Here is a 20,803-nt window from a genome sequence, read left to right on the forward strand (position 1 = left end):
CGCGTGGACTTCCGTGACGAAGGCGTTTATACCTGCTCTGCGGCCACCACAAAGGGACACGGAGATATTGAGACGAGACTGAGGATTAACAGTAAGTCGCGTCCTGTATAGCCCCCACGGCAGCTCATATTGTCCGTAACGTCCCCCGCCTGCGGCCAGGCGTAGTCTCTGCAACTCACGTCATACAATGGAAAGCGCGTGACTTCTATGCGTGTTTGCGGGAAACGCCGGCACTCCGGGGCGGGGAAAATCACCCCTCGGACCTACGAGCCAGGGCAAAAAACTCACTTGCCCTCTTCTCTGTGTCGTGCTATTCACCAGAACGTTTATTAACGCCTGAGCTCTCTGGGTCGATCTCCTTTACTCTCCACCACAAGCCTACAGACCGCTCTCACACACCATATATCGTTCATCAATTAGTTGCTGTTTATTACTAACTATATTTATTCATTTTCTATTTCTATGTTTTTTCCATTATTTATTATCGCTTTAACATATAGTCGCTTAATCCTGCCACGCGAGACCCTCCAACATATATTTATATAATTAAACGAGCAGGGATCTGTAGTAATAAGGGATTTTCTAATAATAATAAACGAATAATTCCGCTCCCCAGGTGATCGTCTTATTTTGTTCAAATCTTCAGATTTTGTCAAAGTTGCTACAATAACCAAAACACAATCACAAGACGTAATTCGGGGCTCAGCGGGGTTCACAGACGTGGAAGAGAGTGCAAGGTGTCCTGCGCGTCCTCTCATGTAACTGTGGGGTCTCTTTTTAGGATTAGAGGCGGATGACCCAGCGGTTGTGCTGAGATATGTCGAGGGCCAGAGGCAGCTGAAATGTAGCGCCACCGGCTGGTTTAAGGATCCTCGCGTTCAGTGGAGTAACAGAGATCACGAAGACTTATCCGGAAACGCAAGAAGCAGCGTGAGCGACCTCCCCAACGGGAGACGGACGGTGGAGTCTGTGTTAGAGAGCAACGTGGAGGAAAACGTCCATTACTTCTGCCAAATCAAGGAGGGGAGGCTGAAGAGGTCTGTCCGGGCTGTGATCTCAGGTAACGTGTCTGCGATGAGATGGGTTCAACGCAAATTAACACTTTGTTTTTTTTTATCATCAGTGTCCGAACGCGTCACAAATCCAAGGGGGGCAAAATGGAATCGAGGTCAGACAGTCTGGGTTTGCGGCGGGCAGTGTAGAATTACAGGTCCGCGTAACAAGCAGTGGGTCATCTAGCGGCGGGCGTCTACCTCACGCCTCCGCTGTAACCCTCGTAAGGGGAGGCGTGGGTGTGCGGAGGGGCTTCGTTCCATGTATCCGGCGGCACCCCCTTTTACCCTCGATGGGTATAGATTGTTTGGGGATGGGGGCTACCACACCAGCCGTGACATCGCGCCCAGGAACCCCTTTAACCCCTTCATTCCCCTATAGACGTACCGGGACTTCCAAAAAATGCCCACTAAGAAACCCCTATGGACGTCCCGGTACGTCCAGCCCTTCGTGCAGCGCCAGGGACACATCCCTGCCGCTGCACGGGAGACCAGGCATCGCCGGCTTTCTGCTGCCCGATCTCCCGTAACAGCTTCCGGCATGAAAGCCAGTAAGCTGTTACAGTTGCAAACGCGCGATCGGGCATTCCCTTCCGGGTTGCGTCACTGCTGACGTAACCCGGAAGGTCATCGGGGATGCGGGGATATCCTGCCCTCCGATGAGGCACAGAGACGCTGCGATCTCTATGCAGGTCTGTGAGGACCTGCATAGAGATCACAGTGTGATCGGTGCAGGGGGATCGCGGGGAGGGGAGTGAGAAACCATCTCTCTCACCACCACCGCCCCCCCCATCCTGAAACAGAAAAGCTGGAAAAAAAAAGTTAATTCATTTAAAAAATATTAAATAAATCATTAAAATAATATAAATAATACTAAAAAAAAATATAATGTGAGCTGTGATGTCATTGTGACATCACTGGCATGTTCAGGAGGTCCCTAGGAGGACCTCTAACCATTACCGTGTAAAAAAAAATATAAAAAATACAAAAAAATGTAAAAAAATTAAAATAAAACAAAATATATAAAAAAAAGATAATAAATAAAATTCTTAAAAAAACCTTACTTCCCATTGCCCTAGCATAACATCTACCCAGTATAACCCCCCTGCCCCGTTCACAACCCCCAAACCCGTTAAGCCATAGGCATAAAAATTATACAAAATTATACACCTAATAGTATGCTCCCTGGTGCTGGGAAAGTCTGGAAAATCTATATAAATTAGGTATTTCTGAAATCAGGACACCTGAATAGATAAACTTTGAGGGGATTTTCCATCACTTTACCTAATTTTGTGAGGATTCAGAGGGAAAATGTAAAAAAAAAAAAAGTTTATTTTTCTAATCTTCACTAGTTTTTACTAAATTTCTCATTCTAAATTTTCAGCTAATCATCCAACTATGGTATCAAACGAAAGCTCTATCTCTCCTTGAAAAAACAATATATAGTTTATATGGGTGCACTATTCACAGGAACAGAGAATAATCGCTAAAACCGACATACCCCAAAAATGGCAAAATTGCTCTGGGCTTTGAGGTACCAAAAACCCCTGGGATTGAAGGGGTTAAAGCCTCCAGGTGAACACAATGCCGGTGCTCAGGTATTCTCGCCCTCCTGTGTATGGCACACTGTTCCTTGCTGTGTTCCATCAGTACCTTTCCCCTGAGCTCCCAGGTTTCCAGCCCTGTGCCTGCCTGACTCTCCATTGCCTCCTACCCCAATACCTGGTTTGTTTGTTTAACCTTTTGTCTGCCTCGGTGACCTTGGATTGCACCCTGTTTAACCCCTGCCTGCCTTCTACCTACGTGACGTCGGCCTGTCCCTGTTTATCTCTGTTTTCACTATTTGTGCCTTCTACAGATCCTACCTGCTTTTGATTCAAAAGAAGGCAAAACACCTCAATTAAGCTTAGAATTAGAATTTTACCACCTAGGGGCACAAATTCCTTCTTGACTCGAGAAGGCGATCTAATCTCTGAAATATTAAGGTGATATTCCTTTGCAGCTGCTAAAAGCCTACACTTAGAATGAGGGCATTTTTTCAATTTAGAATTCTGCCCCCCCTATTTTTTATATTATATAACACTGGGTATTTCTAAACACGGGACAAATAGAACCCGTTTAGTAGTTTTTCTATTAGCTTTTGTAGCTGAGTAAAATATTTTTCAAATAAGTCAGTGTTTTTTTTTAAAAAATTGCCATATTTTTAGTTGTTTTTTTTAATATATATAGAAAATTAGATGATACGATCAAAATAATTGAATCTAAAGAAAGGGCTTCTTAAAAAAAAAAAAATGTACATTTATACTTTCGATGTCTTCACATGTTTTAATTTTAGCTTTTGTGTGTTTTCCCCATTCCAGATGGCCACCACGCAGTAACCCTGAAGGAGGAGATCTAATACAGAAGAAGAGTGTTAACCCCTTCGAGACCAGGACGTACCTGGTACGCCATCTCAAAAAAATTCCCCCACGTTGCCACAATCGCGGGGGGCGCTGCTGCTGCCGCCGTCTCCCACGGAGTGATTTTGTCTTTTTTTTCATAAAGTGCCACGATTGCGGCATTGAAGGGGTTAACGCTGTACTGACACTCTCATGGAGCAAACAGGCAGCTTCAGGCAAGTGTGGGGCCCCTGACAGAACACTCCCCTGCTGCCTGATCGCTCCATGAGCGTTATCCAGACCCTTTTTTCCAAATCTGGTCATTCTGCCTCCATCTCCTCTTTGGGAACATCTTTGAAGCCGGCTACTTCAATTTATCCCCATCAAACCATATATTTAAAAAAATAGACACCCCAGGGTATTTTAAATGCAGGCATTTTAACCCTTTCCATGCACTAATTATACAACCACACTTTGTAACAGTAATTTTTTTTACATTTTTTTTTTTCTCACAAATTGTAATTTATTTATAAATATACAGGTCCTGGTATATGTCCGTATCAAACACCCCAATATGTGTTCAGCAACATCTCCTGAGTACAGAGATACCCCACATGCAGGGGTTTGTCAGATTGTTTGGCTGGTAAAAGGCTACTTTTGGGGCATGCGTAATTCAGGTGGTCATTTGGTCATTGTGCCTCCCTCTCCTCTTGGAACATCTTTGAAGCCGGCTAATTCAGTTTACCGCATCAAACCATATATTTTTGAAAACTAGACACCCCAAGGTATTTCAAATACTGGTATTTTTTTTATTTTATACAAAAGTACAAAAAGACTTACACATGTATACATAAAAAACAGACCGTTACAGACAATCCAAAATTTACATTCCAATTGTCAATATGTTGCTAAAAAAAAAAAAGAGAAATAAAGTGCTTTCTAAATCAGCGTGTTACTGACTCATTATTACCAGTCCATTTTATCTTCTGAAAGGATTTTTATCCATTTTTCCCAGGCATCAGAACTTTTTTTTTATTCCATCTGTCATGGGTAGGGATCAATCTCTCCATATAACGTTGATGTAATATTTGGGGTTTAATCTTTGTCCAATTTATTGGATCTGAGGTTTTCCAATTTCTAGCTATAGTTATCTTGATTGCAGTCAACAGATAATAAAAATTGTATGTTCTGAATTGAGGAATTAGGTAAATTTATGGGTAATAACGCTCTTTCTGGTGTTAATCCCCATTGTGGTCCAAATAGTTCTGTAAGCTTGTTAGAGATTTTCAGCTCTATTTATCGGGACGGAGCTCCACCAGATATGAAGAGGATCGCCAACAGTGCGATATGTTATTTGGAAACATGTGGGTAGTAAATACCACCGGTTCATCCATTTATATTGCAACTCATTTAGGTTTAAGCAATGTATATTTTTATAAGATACCTTTAGTGCTTTATTCCATTCCTCTATTTTAATTGAGGTTTCTAGATCTTTCTCACATTTTTTTAACGCCGGAGTTTTTGAATTTTAGGATTGTGATTCCAATTTATCGATTTTAATAAAAAGCTCTTAACCCTTAGATAACTGTAGGATTCATTATGTGGGAGTTTAATGGAGCTGTGTAAATGTTTTAGTATTATTCCCATCCATCGGGTCCTTTATTTTTTGTACACCTCCTTGTTTCCAAGTTGTTAGATTTATATTGTCTATTACATTTTCTATGATATGAAGCGGTAAATCTATTATCTTACCTTTAAGGTCCGGTTCTTATAGATCTGTCGTAAGATTGGGCTGTTTATTATTACCATTATTTCTGCCGCTCTCCTAGAGGAAATCCAAAAGAGAGGTCTTTATAGGGGTGATTTTTTGGATCTCTCCCCTATACCATGGCTCTTGTATAGCGTCCTTTCTCTGTAAGTAGATAAACTTAGGTAAGGTGTACGCTTTCACTACATTTATTCTTCCCCACCAAGAGATAAAAAGACCTCGCCATCTTTTAAAAGATACATTAATTTCTTTAATCAGTGGGAAAAGATTAAATTCCATCCATGAGCTTGGGGTAGTTTTAATTTTAACACCAAGATAAGCAAGTGATTCATTAGTCCACCCAAAGCCTGTTTTCGCAATCTCTTTTGTGTTGCATTAACGCAGAATGGTAATGCCGTTGATTTCTTTAGGTTTAATTTATAATTGGCTATAGAGCTATATTGAAGGATCAGCGCCATGATCTCTTACATTGAATTTAATGGATCTTTAACAGTCAATAAAACATCATCTGCATAAAGTTGAATTTTTTGTGCTCCTCCCTCCCCACAGCCCGCTATCTCTGGACTCGCTCTGATGTCTCTCGCGAACTCGGGTTCCAGCAATAGAACATAGAGCAGCGGGGAGAGAGGACAACCCTGTCTTGTACCATTTGCAAACGAGAACCAATTAGATTTTATTCCTGCGCCTATGACTCTACCTTTCGGATTGTTATAAAGGGCCATTATCGCTGGATGGATTTTCCCCCTTATCCTGAATGCTTTCAGACTCTCTGCTATATATCTCCAGCTGACCCTTTTTCAGCATCAGAGAGCTGGGGAGCTCCAGTTTGTGTGTTTTCATCAAATATGCCCACCAGAGCCCTTTTATGATTAGCTGCTGATCGTCCTTTAATGAAGCCAACTCGATCCTTATGGATGAACAGCGGCAGTACACACTGAGTCTCCGCATATATTTTTACATCTGTGTTTAAGAGGGATATGGGTCGATAGCTAGTTTTTTCTTTTTTGTCTCAAACAACAGTTGACTTATAATGAGATAATTTACATTGAATAAGTATTGGGCCATGTGAAGGTCTGTGACACATGATTCATTAGAATGGGATTATATAAGTAATATGGCACTATTGCACCTTAGGGTATTTAAATGATAATGTATGCAATATATTTTGAATGGCAAATCTATAGGTGGTAATTGGGTTTTGCACAAACAGATTTGCAAAGTTTCAGCTACACTGGAACTATGTATATATATATATATATACATATATATATATATATATATATTTTTTTTTTTTCATTTAAATAGTAGTTCACTTATAATGAGACAATTTATATTGAATATGTACTGAATCATTATTAGAATAATTAAAATGGGATTATATAATGAATATGGTACTATTGCAGTTTTAGGGTACTTAAATGATAATTTATATGATTTAATCTGAATAATAGAATCTATAGAAGGTAAATGGCTTCCTTTGCACAAATGGATTTGTAAAGCTTTAGTAACACTGGAATTACACACATAAACATATAGATATATATATATATTTATTATTTTTTTCTTTCCTCTCTGCGTATTAGTCCACTTATAATGAGACAATTTATAGACTTCAATAATATATTTCAATATGCCACTCTGGGGTATTAAAATGATAATGTATGCAATATACTTTGAGTGATAGAATCTATAGGTGGTAATTGGGTTTTGCACAAACAGATTTGTAAAGTATCAGCAACACTGAATTACACATAAAAATGATATCATTTGCCAAATAAGGCTACAGATCTGGATATAAAGAATTATTTTCTGGAAAGATCAATGCCTAAACTCCCTAAACAAGATAAACTAAATGAAGAGATAACTCGAGATGAAGTCCAAGGGGAAATACGCAGACTAAAAGAAAGAAAATCACCGGGAGCGGACGGATTCGATGCAACCTTCTATAAGGTTTTCTCAGATGAGATCTCGCCATGTCTAGTCCGAGCTTTCACTGAGGGCTAAAGGGACGCTTCCAGAAGAAACATCATACCGATACTAAAAATGGGGAAGGAATCAGAGAAGGTATTTTAACCCTTTCCATGTATGAGATTCTACCACCAGCCTTTGCCAAAGTTTGTTGTAGTATTTAATTTTTTATTTTTATTTCACACAAATTGCACTTCGGATTAGACACCCCTGGAGTATTTGAAATGCTTTTATTTTAACTCTTTCATATGTCGGGATTTTTGAGAAGATAAAGCACTCATTTTAGCACTTGCTCAAAATAATAAACTTTATTTTTTATTTAATTATTTTATTCTTTTTTGGACTTTTTTGTTTTACATTTTGCTGGTACTGGATGGTCATCTGCTGGTCACTGCATAATTATTTTTAATTTTTAGCACATTTTTTAATTTATTTTTTTTATCAATTTTTTTTTCATATTTTGTTTTATTATTTTTTGAATATTTTACTAATCACATTGTGATTAGAAAGCTGGGCTCCATTGACTTGCATGTTGGATGCAGTACCTGTATTCAACCTGCAAGTGGAGCCAGATTCTCAGGAGGGTCATGATCGAGGCATTTCAGCGACACCATTGAAGTTCAGGAGGTCTCTCCTTCTCCTCTCATCGAGTAAGTCCTGGCACTAAAAAACGTCAGTCCAGTCCATCTAAAGTCTGCCGTCAACAATCCCCACTTTCGTCTCAACAGGACCCGGGTGTCCCCGGAAATGGGGCTTAACCATCAATTACAGCACAATGTGGCGACAGATATCGGAGGGCGTTGTAGGTGTTGTCTAGAGCAATCCCACGAAGTATATTTCAAAGTATCCGTGATTGTAAGCTTCGTAACATCATCCCCACTGACAAAAACACTTCCTAACGCGGGTTTCCTTTGCCAGTCCATCCTCATCAGAAAGAGTCTGCGGGGATGTCAGGATCCACTGCCGCAAGATCGATTTCCTCGCAGCCGCCAACATAACTCGAAGTTGAGTCCTATTTCCCCTATACTCTGTTGGGATTATGCCCCAAATTGCCAATTCAGGTGTGATATGCCCCAAAGGGAGTTTCAATCGTGTACATTAGGTAAGCACAGCTGCCCAAAAAGCCCTGAGACGAGGACATCGCCAGAAGCAGCGGTACAGATCAGCCTGCGGTGCATTACATTTTATACAATTCGTATCAGTTCTAAGTCCCACACGAAAGAGACGCAGGGGAGAAAAATCTGCATGATGTGTAATTTTCAATAACATGTCAGTGTAAAATGCAGCAGGCCGTACCGGTCGCGTAGGCTGCCTCGTATATATCATTCACCTCCAAGGTGGGCATACACTCAAGCCACCTACAAGCCCCCTCTCGTAAAGCAGGCAAGTATTGTGGCCTTCTCACTATAGAGTAGACCATCGCTGTAGAGCACACGCAACTCAAGGGAGAGCGAATCAGCTGATCCAGAGGATTCTCCCAATCCTCAGGGGTAAAATAGGGTAATTGAGCAAAAATATAGCTACGAACTTAAAAGTAAACAAAGAGGGGCATCGGGAACTCCGGTCTTACAGCTCTTATCCCCACATAGGAGAGTACTGTCTGCGGTGCATGGTCCAGAAATGGATCCATTGTGAGTACGCCGCTATTCCCCCAAAGAGTATAAGGGCGGCCAGGTCTAGCCTCCCGAAAGGCCGGGTTACCCACCCATGGCAGAAATGGGGTATGTTGCCACTGAAGGCGGAGGGGCTGTAAGAAATTAATGGTGCCTTTAAAATGAGACATTACATTTTATACATAATGTTTTGGGGAAGATTTGGGTTTCTATAAGGTGAGAGATCTGGTTTTACAATGTAAGGTCATTTGCATAGTAATGCATTATGAAGGGTCCAACAGAGGTGGGATACCCCACGGGGGGGCAGACAGCTGAAGCCGATATATTATAACATAGCTGTGTGCATGTTTGCATAGACTCTCTGTCTCCTCCATAATTGGGTCATACAGGAAATCAATGGAAAGAGGGGTTGGGTGAACCACTTTCTGGGAGGTGCAAGGAATTCTGGGATGACTAGTTAGGGGCTGCAATAGTCAGAAGAGAGAAAGAAGAGTCAGAGAAAGAAGAGTCTGAGTAAGAGAGAAAGAAGAGTACAAGAAAGAAGAGTCTGAGTAAGAGAGAAAGGAGAGTCGGAGAAAGGAGAGTCGGAGAAAGGAGAGTGAAAGAGAAAGAAGAGACAGAGAAAGAGGAGTCTGAGAAAGGAGAGCGCAGCGAACAGAAGTGTCCTGGGTCAGGAGACTCAGAACAAAGCTGCGCAAGATGGTGTTCGGGAGAAGCCTGTGAGCTGAGAGAGGTTTCCCAAGAATTTGTCCCTTTTGTTTTGTGTTATTGGTAAATGTTTTCTGTATGTTCTATGTTTTATAACCTGTAACAGTAACCTAATTCAATATCAATATACATTTTTCTATGAGCTTGTATTTGTGCTTTATTCGTCACACATTCCCTAAAAGAATAACCCTGTAAGAGGGTCATAATTTCTTACATATTGGCGAGCCAGCTAGGAGGATTTAGTGCGATTTAGTGTGAGTATATTTCTAAGTGCATAATTTCTTACAGCGCAACCTAGTCACCTTCAGGCCTTGATCGTGGCAAACAAAAGAGGATTAGTTTTAACCGAGTCGGGGAGCTGAGAAACAGGGGTGCGCAAAGCCGCCACGAGAGACACGTCCCCACTGATGGCCTGTTCCAGACAAGGGTCCATATACAGACCCTCACGTCTGATCCAGTCCACAGCGTATCTCACCAATGCCGCCAAATTATAATCCCTTGGAGAAGGCACATTGAGACCCATGGAGCACCTGGCCGCTGTAACCGGGACATGCTCAGTCTAGCTTTTCCCCCGCCAAATGAATTTTGCAAACACTCTATCTAATTCCTTTGCATCAAAAGGAGGCAACCAAATCGGGAGCATCTGCAAAGGATAAAGCAATCTAGGAAAGCTGATCATTTGATCAACCCGGCTCGACCCGAAAAGGAAGGACACAAGCCTTCCCAGCTGCTTAATTCATTCCTAATTTTTTGGAGGATAGGGGGAATATTAAGGGCGTAAAGCAGTGACAGATCCTTAGGCAGCTTGACTCCCAAATAAGTAAGAGCAACTCCCACACTATGTCCAAGGACTGGACACCCGGCGGCGCCCTACCCGACCCCGAGTACAAAGCTCTCTTTTTCGAAATATTCACTGCAAAAACCCGTGACTGCACCCCATCTGCGCAAAACGTCAAACACTCCCCCCGAGACAGCTCTACGGTCCGCCACAAACAGCAGCAGGTCATAGCGGGCAGCCCTGACGAACTCCACGCTCCATGATAACTGTCTCGGCATCTAGACCGTTAACGTGAGTGGTGGTAACAGGGTTAGAATACAGTTTCCGAAACAGTTGCAGGAATGGGGCCCCCAAAACAATTAAATTTAAGGATCCTTTTCAAGATGAGCCCAGGCCACTCGGTCAAACGCCCCCTCAGCATCCAAACTCACGAACGCCATCGGGCGGTTCGAGGATCCCAGTGTGGCCAGGGCGATAGAGGCGATGGCTGTTCTCACCCCTACAACCGAGTGTCGTCCCCTAACAAAACCCCTCTGGGCGTTGTGCAACATATGGGGCAAAATAAGCTGAAGTCTGTCTGCTATGATTGTAGTCAGTTCCGGACTGGCCATCGGGCACACCGGGCATTTGCCTGCTGGACCGGGCCACGGCAGGGCCAGGTTGACTTAGGGGCTGATGGAGCTGCAGCTCCAGGCCCCTACCTTAAAATAGGCCCAGTCAGGACCGGACTGACTGTGCCTATGCGGCCTCTACGGCCGCATTAACACAGGGGATAAGGGGCACCTGCCCCTTAAGCCCGCCGCAACTGCGACCGGGTCCACCACTCTAAGGGGCCGGGAAGCCCCCACCAGGGCCGGCCTTACGGGTGTGCGGCCGCACAGGGTTTAAATTAAAACATCGGGTTTTTTTTTTACTTTATTTAACATCCTCCATGTTAAATAAAGTTTTTTTAACTTTATTTAACATGGAGGATTTTAAATAAAGTTAAAACCCCCCCCCCGATGTTTTAATTTAAGCCCTGTGCCCTGGTGGGGGCTTCCCGGCCCCTTAGGGTGGCGGACCCAGTCGCAGTTGCGGCGGGCTTAAGGGGCTCTGCGGTAATACGGCCTTAGAGGCTGCATAGGCCCAGTCAGGTAAGGGCCTGGAGCTCCAGCTCCATCAGCCCCTAAGTCAATCCGGCCCTGCCGCGGGCCCGGTCGTAGTTGCTGCTTGCTCCGGCAACAAGGTAAGTAGGGTGAGGGAGGGGGGTGCAGTGAGAAGGGGCAGAGGTTAGATAGTGAGAAAGGGGGAGAGGGGATAGATAGTGAGAGGGGGTACATAGTGAAAAGGGGGAACATAGTGAGAGGGGGTAGTGTGAATGCGTATCAGAATGAATGAATGAATGAATAAATGTGTGGATGAATTGCTTGAATGATTTGTGAGACTGCATTAATGAATGTGTTAATGATTTGTGTGAGTGAGTGAGTAAGTAAATGCAAAGATGGTACATGAAGGGTGGGCTTTAACAATAAATAAATAAATAAATAAATAAAAATGGGCTGCTCAGGCTGAAATGCCCGGGCCTATTTTTTGTCCCAGTCCAGGCCTGATTGTAGTTAATAATTTAATGTCCTGATTCGATAATGTGATCGGCCTATAAAATGTGGGGGCACTCGGGTTCTTCTTTGGGTAAGGAATCAGTACAGTCCTAGCCCCCGTCAAAGTATCTGCCCGTATCTGCCCCAGAAAAATTCCATTGAATAAATCTGACAAAACGCCGACTATATGTGGTCAAAGTACCTTATAAAATTCCCCCGGGAAGCCATCTGGGCCCAGAGTCTTTCCGTTTTTCAATCACGCAATGGCCCAAGTTACCTCCACAAACCTCCAATGGAGCATTTAACAATTCCCGCTGGTCATTACATTCGGCAGGGCAGCAGCCTGTAGTAGACACAAGCCATCCATCTTATCGTCAGGGTCAGCCCGATATAACTTTTGAAAATGGTCACAGAATAATCCTAAACTCTTTTAAAACTGGCGTCCGCCGTCATACAGTGTATGGCGGATGTTGACGCCGCGGAGAGGGGCCGGACATGGCCCCTGATGCCGATCTCGGCATTACTGAATGCCTCGACATCGAGGCATTACAGCAATGCCGTTAAGAGAGGAAAGTGATCCGGGTGAACATATGTGTGTGTATAGGAGTTGCGCATTTGGAGTCCGCGTCTTGAAAGATGCCGTTTCTGCCGTTCACCGGCGTCTCGGACCGGTTGTGTGCATCAGTGATGACATCCCGTGTGTTTTATTATTGGGCCACTTGCTGGACTGGCAACCAGGTAAGATAACCACAAGAATGGTTCCTAAACCCGGGAAAGCAGCCACTTAAATAATCTACCCCCAACTCCACCCCCACTATAGCCCATGCTGCTGCTGCCCCCCCCCACCCGTGGGCATCATTTCCCAAAAACTGCTCGCGTGTGCTGCGGGGGGGGGGGTAATTTTCAGAAAGGTCAAGAACACGTCTGCCCCCCCCCTATCTGAGGGGCACAGAGCTGCTTCACCCATAAATACAGCCGGGCTGACCTCACAGACGCTCTACTGGATGAACGGGCAAAAATCCCACAGAAGCGCCCCCAAATCTTATGAAAAGACTTCCCGGTAGAACGGAAGCCGTTATATCTGCAAAGGGGGACCGACTTCGTATTAATGTCTGTGTTGGTGTAACGGTCAGGCGTCCCAATACTTTTGTCCATACAGTGTAGCTTTATATGCCCAGAATGCGTACAGCTGCTGTGGTTGCGCTTGTGGTCAGCAAGCTGTGAGTCCTTCCTGCTCAGTGTGGTGGCTCTTCTGAAGTTGTCGCCATTCTTCTAAGTTTCCAGTGACCAAGCTGCCATGACGCAGTCTGTGGCTTCCTCAGGAGGTGGGGTCCAGACTCTCGTTAAAGATTCAAAAGACTGGAAACCAAGAGCAAGTTTAACATTGAAGATCGTGTCCCGCGATGGTTCTCTCACTGCTGTGCTTTGCCCTCTTCGCAGGTAAGAAGGGTCTACCTCCTGGGGCCCCTGGGGCCAGTGAGTCCACCATCCACTGCAACCCATTGATTATTGCTCTAGAATAGGGATGGCCAGTAGAGCCCATAATAAAAAGGAAGGAAGAAAGATCTGTGACGGAAACAAGCAGGTTCTGATACATTCAATTCATCTAATGTCCCCTTATTCATGCGCCATCAGTCATGATGACTGGCTCCATACGTAAGAGGGCAGGAGCGCAGCATGGAGTAAAGTGCAGTAATCCGCTGTAATTGGCTTAGGGCACAACAGCGAGTCACATGGTCTGTCACCATACCCAGGAACTCTCAGGGTTTGCCCCTGAATCTTAAGGTCTCAGGGCGAAGGGGCAGATTCTCAGGGTCACCCAGTATGAACCTGACGCCCTCATATTCTCCTCTGATTTCATGATATCCACACATCCCGCTTTTCTCCCTGATATATCACAGCTGGAATCCCTGTTTGAATACAGATGACTTCATTCAGAATATCTTTACCTCCAGGACATTCATGGTTTCCATTATTAGAACTTTAATTAGAACCGAATGGCCGCACCATTAGAAAGTCTATTGGGAGGGTATATGGACTATTAAAGGGTCTGCGGATCTCCTCTCCGCAGCGATGAGATTGAGTATCTGGCGTTACTGGGATGAGGGGATGTTGACTGGTCTGGGGGGCACCTGAATGTGGGCAGTTAGTGGGGGGATTCCGGTGTCGCTGCGGTCAGTTATTCACTATTGTTACCCTCTTTAGGTGCAGCCGCATTCAGGGTCCTGCAGGACCCTCCATCTCTTGTCCTGCGGGAGGGTCAGACGGCCCGGATGTCCTGTAACTCAGGAGGGCCGCAGAGAAACTGGGATTCAGTATATTTTCAATGGAAAGTGAATTCCACCGCAATCCAGCCCAGCTCCAGAGTGACCATCACCTCCGACCACCACTCCCTGTCCAGCTCTCTCCGCATCTCCCCGGTCACAGCCAGGGACAGCGGGCTGTATGAGTGTGAAATACGGGGATTTAATAATTACATACTGGGGGAGCCTTACACGGGAAATGGAACCCGTCTCCTTGTCGCAGGTAAAGTGAAAATCAACCAAATTTTTCCTATAATTCTCAGATTTGTTTGCAGAAATGTTGAGGTTTATAGTTTCTTAAAGTAATTTCATCCTAATTACAACTTTAATGGGTTTTCAGTTATTGGAAGTTATAAAATATCATGTGATTTGGATCAGTGAAATAAGAAAGTTTTATCGTTTTCATCATTTTAATCAGCTTTTAGGGATATTCATTTGGTGCGGATTTCACTGGTGGTTTTTTTTTTTTTCGGTTTCGCCCAAGTAAATGCTGAATTTTCGGTTTCGGTCCAGAATTTTCATTTCGGTGCCTCCGCCAGACACTGAAGGTAGGCCTACACCACATCAATGTTTAGCTTAGTATATAGTGATAGGGGTTATGCTGCACTATTGTCAACTGCTGCTCAATGTATAGTGATAGGGATAATGCTGTACCACGGTCAATGTGTGCCTCAGTATATAGTGATAGGTGTAATGCTGTACCCCGTCAATGTCATCCTCAGTATATAGTGATAGGTGTTATGCTGTACCCCCGTCAATGTCTGCACCAGTATATAACCATAGAAGCTATGCAGGTTTAAAGTGTGTGTGTGTGGGGGGGGGGCACATAAAGGATCCGCCCCGGGTGCCAAATACTTTAGGTACGCCCCTGGAGGGATTTAGGAATAAAAAGGGCTGACAGGGACCCAGGCAACAAAAAGTCATGGAGTCTGTGATGATGCCCCTCCCTAAACCACGCCCTATGACCACACCTCTTGCTGATTAAGTCCCTTCCACTTTGGTTACATTCCCACATATCTAATTTTTCAGTATTTGTAGTAATAAAAAAATACTTTTAAACAGTGTAAAAAGTATTAAATGTGTTAATCAAAAAATATAATTCTTAAATATATTTGAATAATACGGACAGCAATAGAAAAATACAACAATAGTCCACAATGAGTCCTAAATACATAAATACATAAATACAGAAGCTGAAAAATATAAATATAAAAGTAAATATATTTGCTATCACCGTATACAAAAAACTAAAAGTAGGAAGTGCAAAGGCCTTTAACACAAAATAGGTCTTTTCAAATGTTTTTGCAAATATGAATTCACCAACTATTCCAAACATGAGCGTTTAGCCTAAAAGTAAAAGGAGAAAGACCTGGCTAATGCTTTGGCCAACAGCAACTTGCTACTTGTACACAATGTATAAGAATGAAAACTTCCCTGAGCACCGGAGACGTGGGAGTGAATATATTAGAATGTAGTGATGCAGAATGAGAGTCTTGTTAAAAAATGCTGACAATCCCAATATTTTGTGGGTAACGGTGAGATTATGAGGTCAAAGCCAAGAGGTGTGATGGTAGCTGTACATGTGATAATGTAAAAGGTTAAATATGACGCCTGCCTCTTTCCCTGTGTAAATACCGGTTAACCCCGTTGTTAGCTGGTGATATGGGTTACGGTCTCTGTACAGTCGGTGGTTCCTGATTAGATATAACGGTTTGACTTCTCCTGTTTCATTCATTTATTTTTAGCATTCCCGGTAATAACCCTGATGATGGATAAAGAGAAGCAGCTCCTGATCTGTGAGGCTCACGGGTTTTACCCCCCGGAGCTGAACATTTCCTGGAGTTTCTCCAAAATGGAAAATCAGAGGCAGGACACTCTGGTGGAGAACGCGGACGGCACCTACACCAAGAGGTCCACGGTGGGCAGGGCCGGACTGGCCCACCGGGATACCGGGAAATTTCCCGGTGGGCCGGCAGGTCCGTGGGCTGGGCGGCCGGCAGAGTAACACTGAAAACAGACGCTGAGCGGCTGCAAACGGGATTGGAAGCCTCCTCCGGCACCAGAGGCAGGCTGGGCAGGGGGGGAAATGCCCCCCAGGACGCCCGAAATCTAATCTAAACGGACGCTGGGTGCTGATGCTGCCGGCGCTACTATAATACTTTTTTTAAAAAAAATTAATATGGCAATTTTTAAAATGTAATACGGCTTGCCATATTAAATTTACAAAAAAAAAAGTATCAAAGTAGCGCCGACCAGCGGCATCAGCACCCAGCGTCCGTGTGCGATGGCCGCCTAGTGATGGGAGCAGGGTGAGGGGTGGAAGCTCCGCCCCCTCGCACTCAGACTGCTGGAGCACCGGATGTTGGGTCAGTGACTTCCTGTTAGCGTAGAAAACGTCAGCCTGCGGCTACCAGAGGACGGCGGTCAAGATGCAAAAGCCATTTTAATACAAATAATGTGATAAAAAGAATGTTTTATAGTTATTTGTATGGTAAATAGCGTGACGCCGGTGTGTATAAGGGGTGCGTGTGGGTATAAGAGCGCGACCGAGAGATAAACTATATGAGGCCTGTCTCCAAATGTTTCCAGGGCTGCTCTTCAGTCGGTGGGGACTCCATAACCTTGGAAACACCCCAAAAATATGAAACTCTCAAGATAAAGGTGTGTCAGGGGCTTCGAAACATCTGAAATAATGTCTAGATACATTCTAGAGCTGAAGTATCAGGAATGTTACTTACAAAAGATTGTGAGAATTCCACCAAGTCCCTCTGTAAACAATACGGCGCATGCACAGTATAACTCACAACCTCCCACACCAAAAACAAACCCAGAATTACACACTTTCTGCCGTGGTTTTAACATAATTTAGTACCATTGTGTGTTTAGTTCTGTTAGTTAAGCATAGGGTTACAGGTGAGGGCATGCGAGTTGAGTGGCAGCTTAGGTCCAAAATATACAAATAGAAAGTCAGAGCACTCCTGGTTTACAATCATGAACAGGGGTTCTACCCAGCTGAAAAGGGCGCTCCTGCCGACAAATCAGCGACAAGAATATCCACCTGGCTCTCCATGGTTAGAAGGACTTCCTTATAACCAATTCTTCTTTGTTATAAATACATATAAAAATTGCCAAAAACAGGGGTAGAAAAACACGTGAACACGTGTAGCAAACTCACATTTTTGGCGCTGACTAGCTCTTAGTCTTAGGTCATGGAGAGCAACGGGGATACTCTTGTTGTCTTAATGAATCCCCTTCACAAAGAAAGCTGTTAGATGAAGTCTTTCTGCATGTGGGACCATCTTCGGTGTGAAGAAGATCTTTTACATCCGGAAGTTTCCAGCAATTAATCCTCGACATCTGAAGAAGATCGAAAAACCTGACCCTTGTGGGAGAAAATCGAGCAGTCAGAATGACTGGTACTGTATCCTCGTGAAGCTTGGCTAATACCCTTGCAATCAGAGAAATGGGAGGGAATGTATAAGCCAGGTGACGCATTTAACTCCTCCCCCAGCTGCCTTTACTGAAAGCAGGGAGCATACCTCAGTATGCTTCCTGGACATGCCCGGTAAAACTCCAATTCTAGTCAATGGTAGTTGAGCTCCAACTGAAATTGAGCAGCAGCAGCCAATCACATGCATGCTGTCTCATTTGACTTCAATGGTCCTCCTGTGGAGCATGTGCAAGATGTGTATGTACTAATGTTTCCTGCTTTCTGTACAGCCAGTCAGGGGAGGACTTAGACGAGACTCTTACACTCTTTTCTCATTCACTCTTTTCCCGCAGCCCCCGGGTCGTCTCTGTACCGGCAGATTCTTCCGGTGAGAGTTCTGTTGGCTCTGATCCTCATGCTGAGTCCGTGTATCTGCAGCCTGTACATTCGCTGCGCCATGTAACGGTAATAGATGGTAGGCCGGGAGAGGGGGATCACCTCCACCAATATGTCTCAACATGCGTTACTGTTTTTGTCCGTCCCGTATGTTAAATATTTTCACCAAAACTACAGTTAAAGAAGCAATAAAACTTACCTCTTATTCTAATAAAAAAAAAAACAATATCAATGGGGAAAAAATAATTATTGTTGGTTATTTTGTTGGGGACATTTTTTATGAATGAACATTCGTGTGAATCTGGTAATAATGCTCCGGAATCTGCTGCGCTGTATATAAAATAATGTGATGTAATAAAGTAAGTGAAAGCGGGTCCCAGATAAATGTATTTCTGCACCTTATAGGGACCCTCCAGCCATCTTGGGTACAATAATGCCTATTAACCCTTAAATGTTCCAGAAAGACATTCTTTTCCCTAGATTTTTATATCGTGCACTAACATGGAATGCATCTTAAATAATCTTATTCCTTCTTTAAAATATATTATTTGCTGTAATTTTTTGTTGAAGACCTTTCAGCGGGGTCATTAAATACTGTCCGTCTTCAGGGCTCGTCTGATCGCTCTCATCACACCTATAATGCAGAACACCTCGCTCAATCACACTCACCGGCCATCACTGTGTTAATGTGGATCTGTAGAGCTTTGCTATAGGCTGTGAGACTGCTATGATGTAATACATAGGGGAGGGCTTTGGAGGAAAGACTAGACGGGCAACGGTAGTATAGCCATACATTTTATTAAGAGTCAGGGGGCATTAAAGAGAAACGGCACATAGGTTTCTGGGGATTGTGAGGCTTCCGCCGTGTATTTATTGAGGGGTCATGTCCGCTGCAGCCTCCAGAGCTCGCCTGTCTGAATAAAATACCTGTTGAATCCATCATTCCAGGCCTTTGCATCGTAGTGTATTCAGCTTTGCTGTTTCCCTGCTTCCTGGCCCTGTGCTGTTTCCTGTTGGATTCGACCCGTTTTGACCCGGCTTGTCCTGACCTTGCACTTGGCTCCTGATTTGGCTCTTATTCGTGATCTCCTGGTATTGACCCGGCTTGTTCTGACTCTGCTTCTGGATTCCGATTCGGCATTAATTTGTCTTTCTGGTTCTGACCCGGCTGTCCTGACTACGTGTGCTCTGTCTGAGGGCTCCCTGCCACGTGTCCGGTGCCCTACCGCGAGGGCTCCCTGCTACGTGTCCTGCCCCGTGTCCTGCCACGTGTCCTCCCATGTGTCCGTGTGCTCTGTCTGAGGGCTCCCTGCCACGTGTCCGGTGCCCTACCGTGAGGTCTCCTTGCTGCGTGTCCGAGGGCTTTCCATCTGTGTGCCCCGGCCGAGCGGTTCCCAGCCACATTGCCAGTGAAGACCAGTCCTGTGTTCCACCTGCCTGTCTTGTCAGCTTACCCCAAAACAGACTGTCTAAAAATAATATCCTACCCTCGGTGTGTTTCTTTTTGCCTGTCTGTACTTTCCTACCTGTCAATATGCATCGTGGGTACAAACAGGACCTCTGGTCCCCTGTAAGTGGGCTGCTATCCGACCTGCTTACCCGAGTCCTGACAGGGATATTTTGAGGGCCCCCTATGTGGGAAAAGCTCCTTTAACTTGTTTTCCTCACATCTTGAAAATGTTTTAAGTGATTCTGCAGCCTCCCTCTGCGCCCACGGCTTATATTCACTGCCAGCTCCAGTGAGTAGGAGTTATGGGGGGATTAATGAGACCCCCGAAACCCACGTGCAGAAAGCACTCCCTGCAGAGCTCTGCTGCCTCCCCATCCCCCGGAGACATTGAGACCCAGTATCTCTAAAACGGTTACGCTGATTGTGAAAGGAAAAGCACAAGTTACAGCGGTTATAATAAGTGAATTACGTTCTGTTGAAAGCTATGATGCTGACATTTGCCCTTTAATGCACCCTCCCTGCCCTCCTGCCCCTAACCTATTACCCCGTTGTCATTTGGTTTATATCGCATATCAATCAGTAATGCTAACAAACATCTTTATCTGTATTATCAGGAGGACACGATATCCAATCGTCAGGAGAGCTTCACACGGAAAACCTTCCATAACAGCCCCTCTTATAACCAATAAACGATTCCTAGATATCTCCTCTCCCCTGAACCCCACTCTGTCTCCCGACCTCGCCAATAAATGCCTCCTCTCCCCTGAACCCCACTCTGTCTCCCGGCCTCGCTAATAAATGCCTCCTCTCCCCTGAACCCCACTCTGTCTCCTGACCTCGCCAGTAAATGCCTCCTCTCCCCTGAACCCCACTCTGTCTCCCGACCTCGCCAGTAAATGCCTCCTCTCCCCTGAACCCCACTCTGTCTCCCGACCTCGCCAATAAATGCCTCCTCTCCCCCGTACCCCACTCTGTCTCCCGGCCTCGCCAATAAATGCCTCCTCTCCCCTGTACCCCACTCTGTCTCCCGACCTCGCCAATAAATATCTCCTCTCCCCTGAACCCCACTCTGTCTCCCGACCTCGCCAATAAATGCCTCCTCTCCCCTGAACCCCACTCTGTCTCCCGACCTCGCCAATAAATGCCTCCTCTCCCCTGCACCCCACTCTGTCTCCCGGCCTCGCCAATAAATGCCTCCTCTCCCCTGAACCCCACTCTGTCTCCCGGCCTCGCCAATAAATGCCTCCTCTCCCCTGCACCCCACTCTGTCTCCCGACCTCGCCAATAAATGCCTCCTCTCCCCTGTACCCCACTCTGTCTCCCGACCTCGCCAATAAATGCCTCCTCTCCCCTGCACCCCACTCTCTCCCTGTCTTGTGTCA

The 20,803-nt window shown here is 44.8% G+C and overlaps 1 protein-coding gene across 1 annotated transcript in view; it reads left to right on the plus strand.

Moving 5' to 3' along the window:
* The window catches only part of LOC149272602 (V-set domain containing T-cell activation inhibitor 1-like), a 5,845-nt gene extending 42 nt beyond the window's left edge, over positions 1-5,803 (plus strand). The window contains exons 1-3 of the mRNA XM_089506914.1: positions 1-91; positions 782-1,060; positions 5,748-5,803. The exon at positions 1-91 is cut by the window's left edge and continues 42 nt beyond it. Of these exons, the coding sequence (XP_089363040.1) occupies positions 1-91; positions 782-1,060; positions 5,748-5,803 (426 nt within the window). The remainder of the gene's footprint in view (positions 92-781; positions 1,061-5,747) is intronic.
* Positions 5,804-20,803: the final 15,000 nt, after the last annotated feature.

The sequence above is a fragment of the Sceloporus occidentalis genome, unplaced genomic scaffold (genome assembly GCF_023333645.1).
Source record: "Sceloporus occidentalis isolate IW3139 unplaced genomic scaffold, rSceOcc1.0.p SCAF_434, whole genome shotgun sequence".
NCBI classification, from domain to species: Eukaryota; Metazoa; Chordata; class Lepidosauria; order Squamata; family Phrynosomatidae; genus Sceloporus; species Sceloporus occidentalis.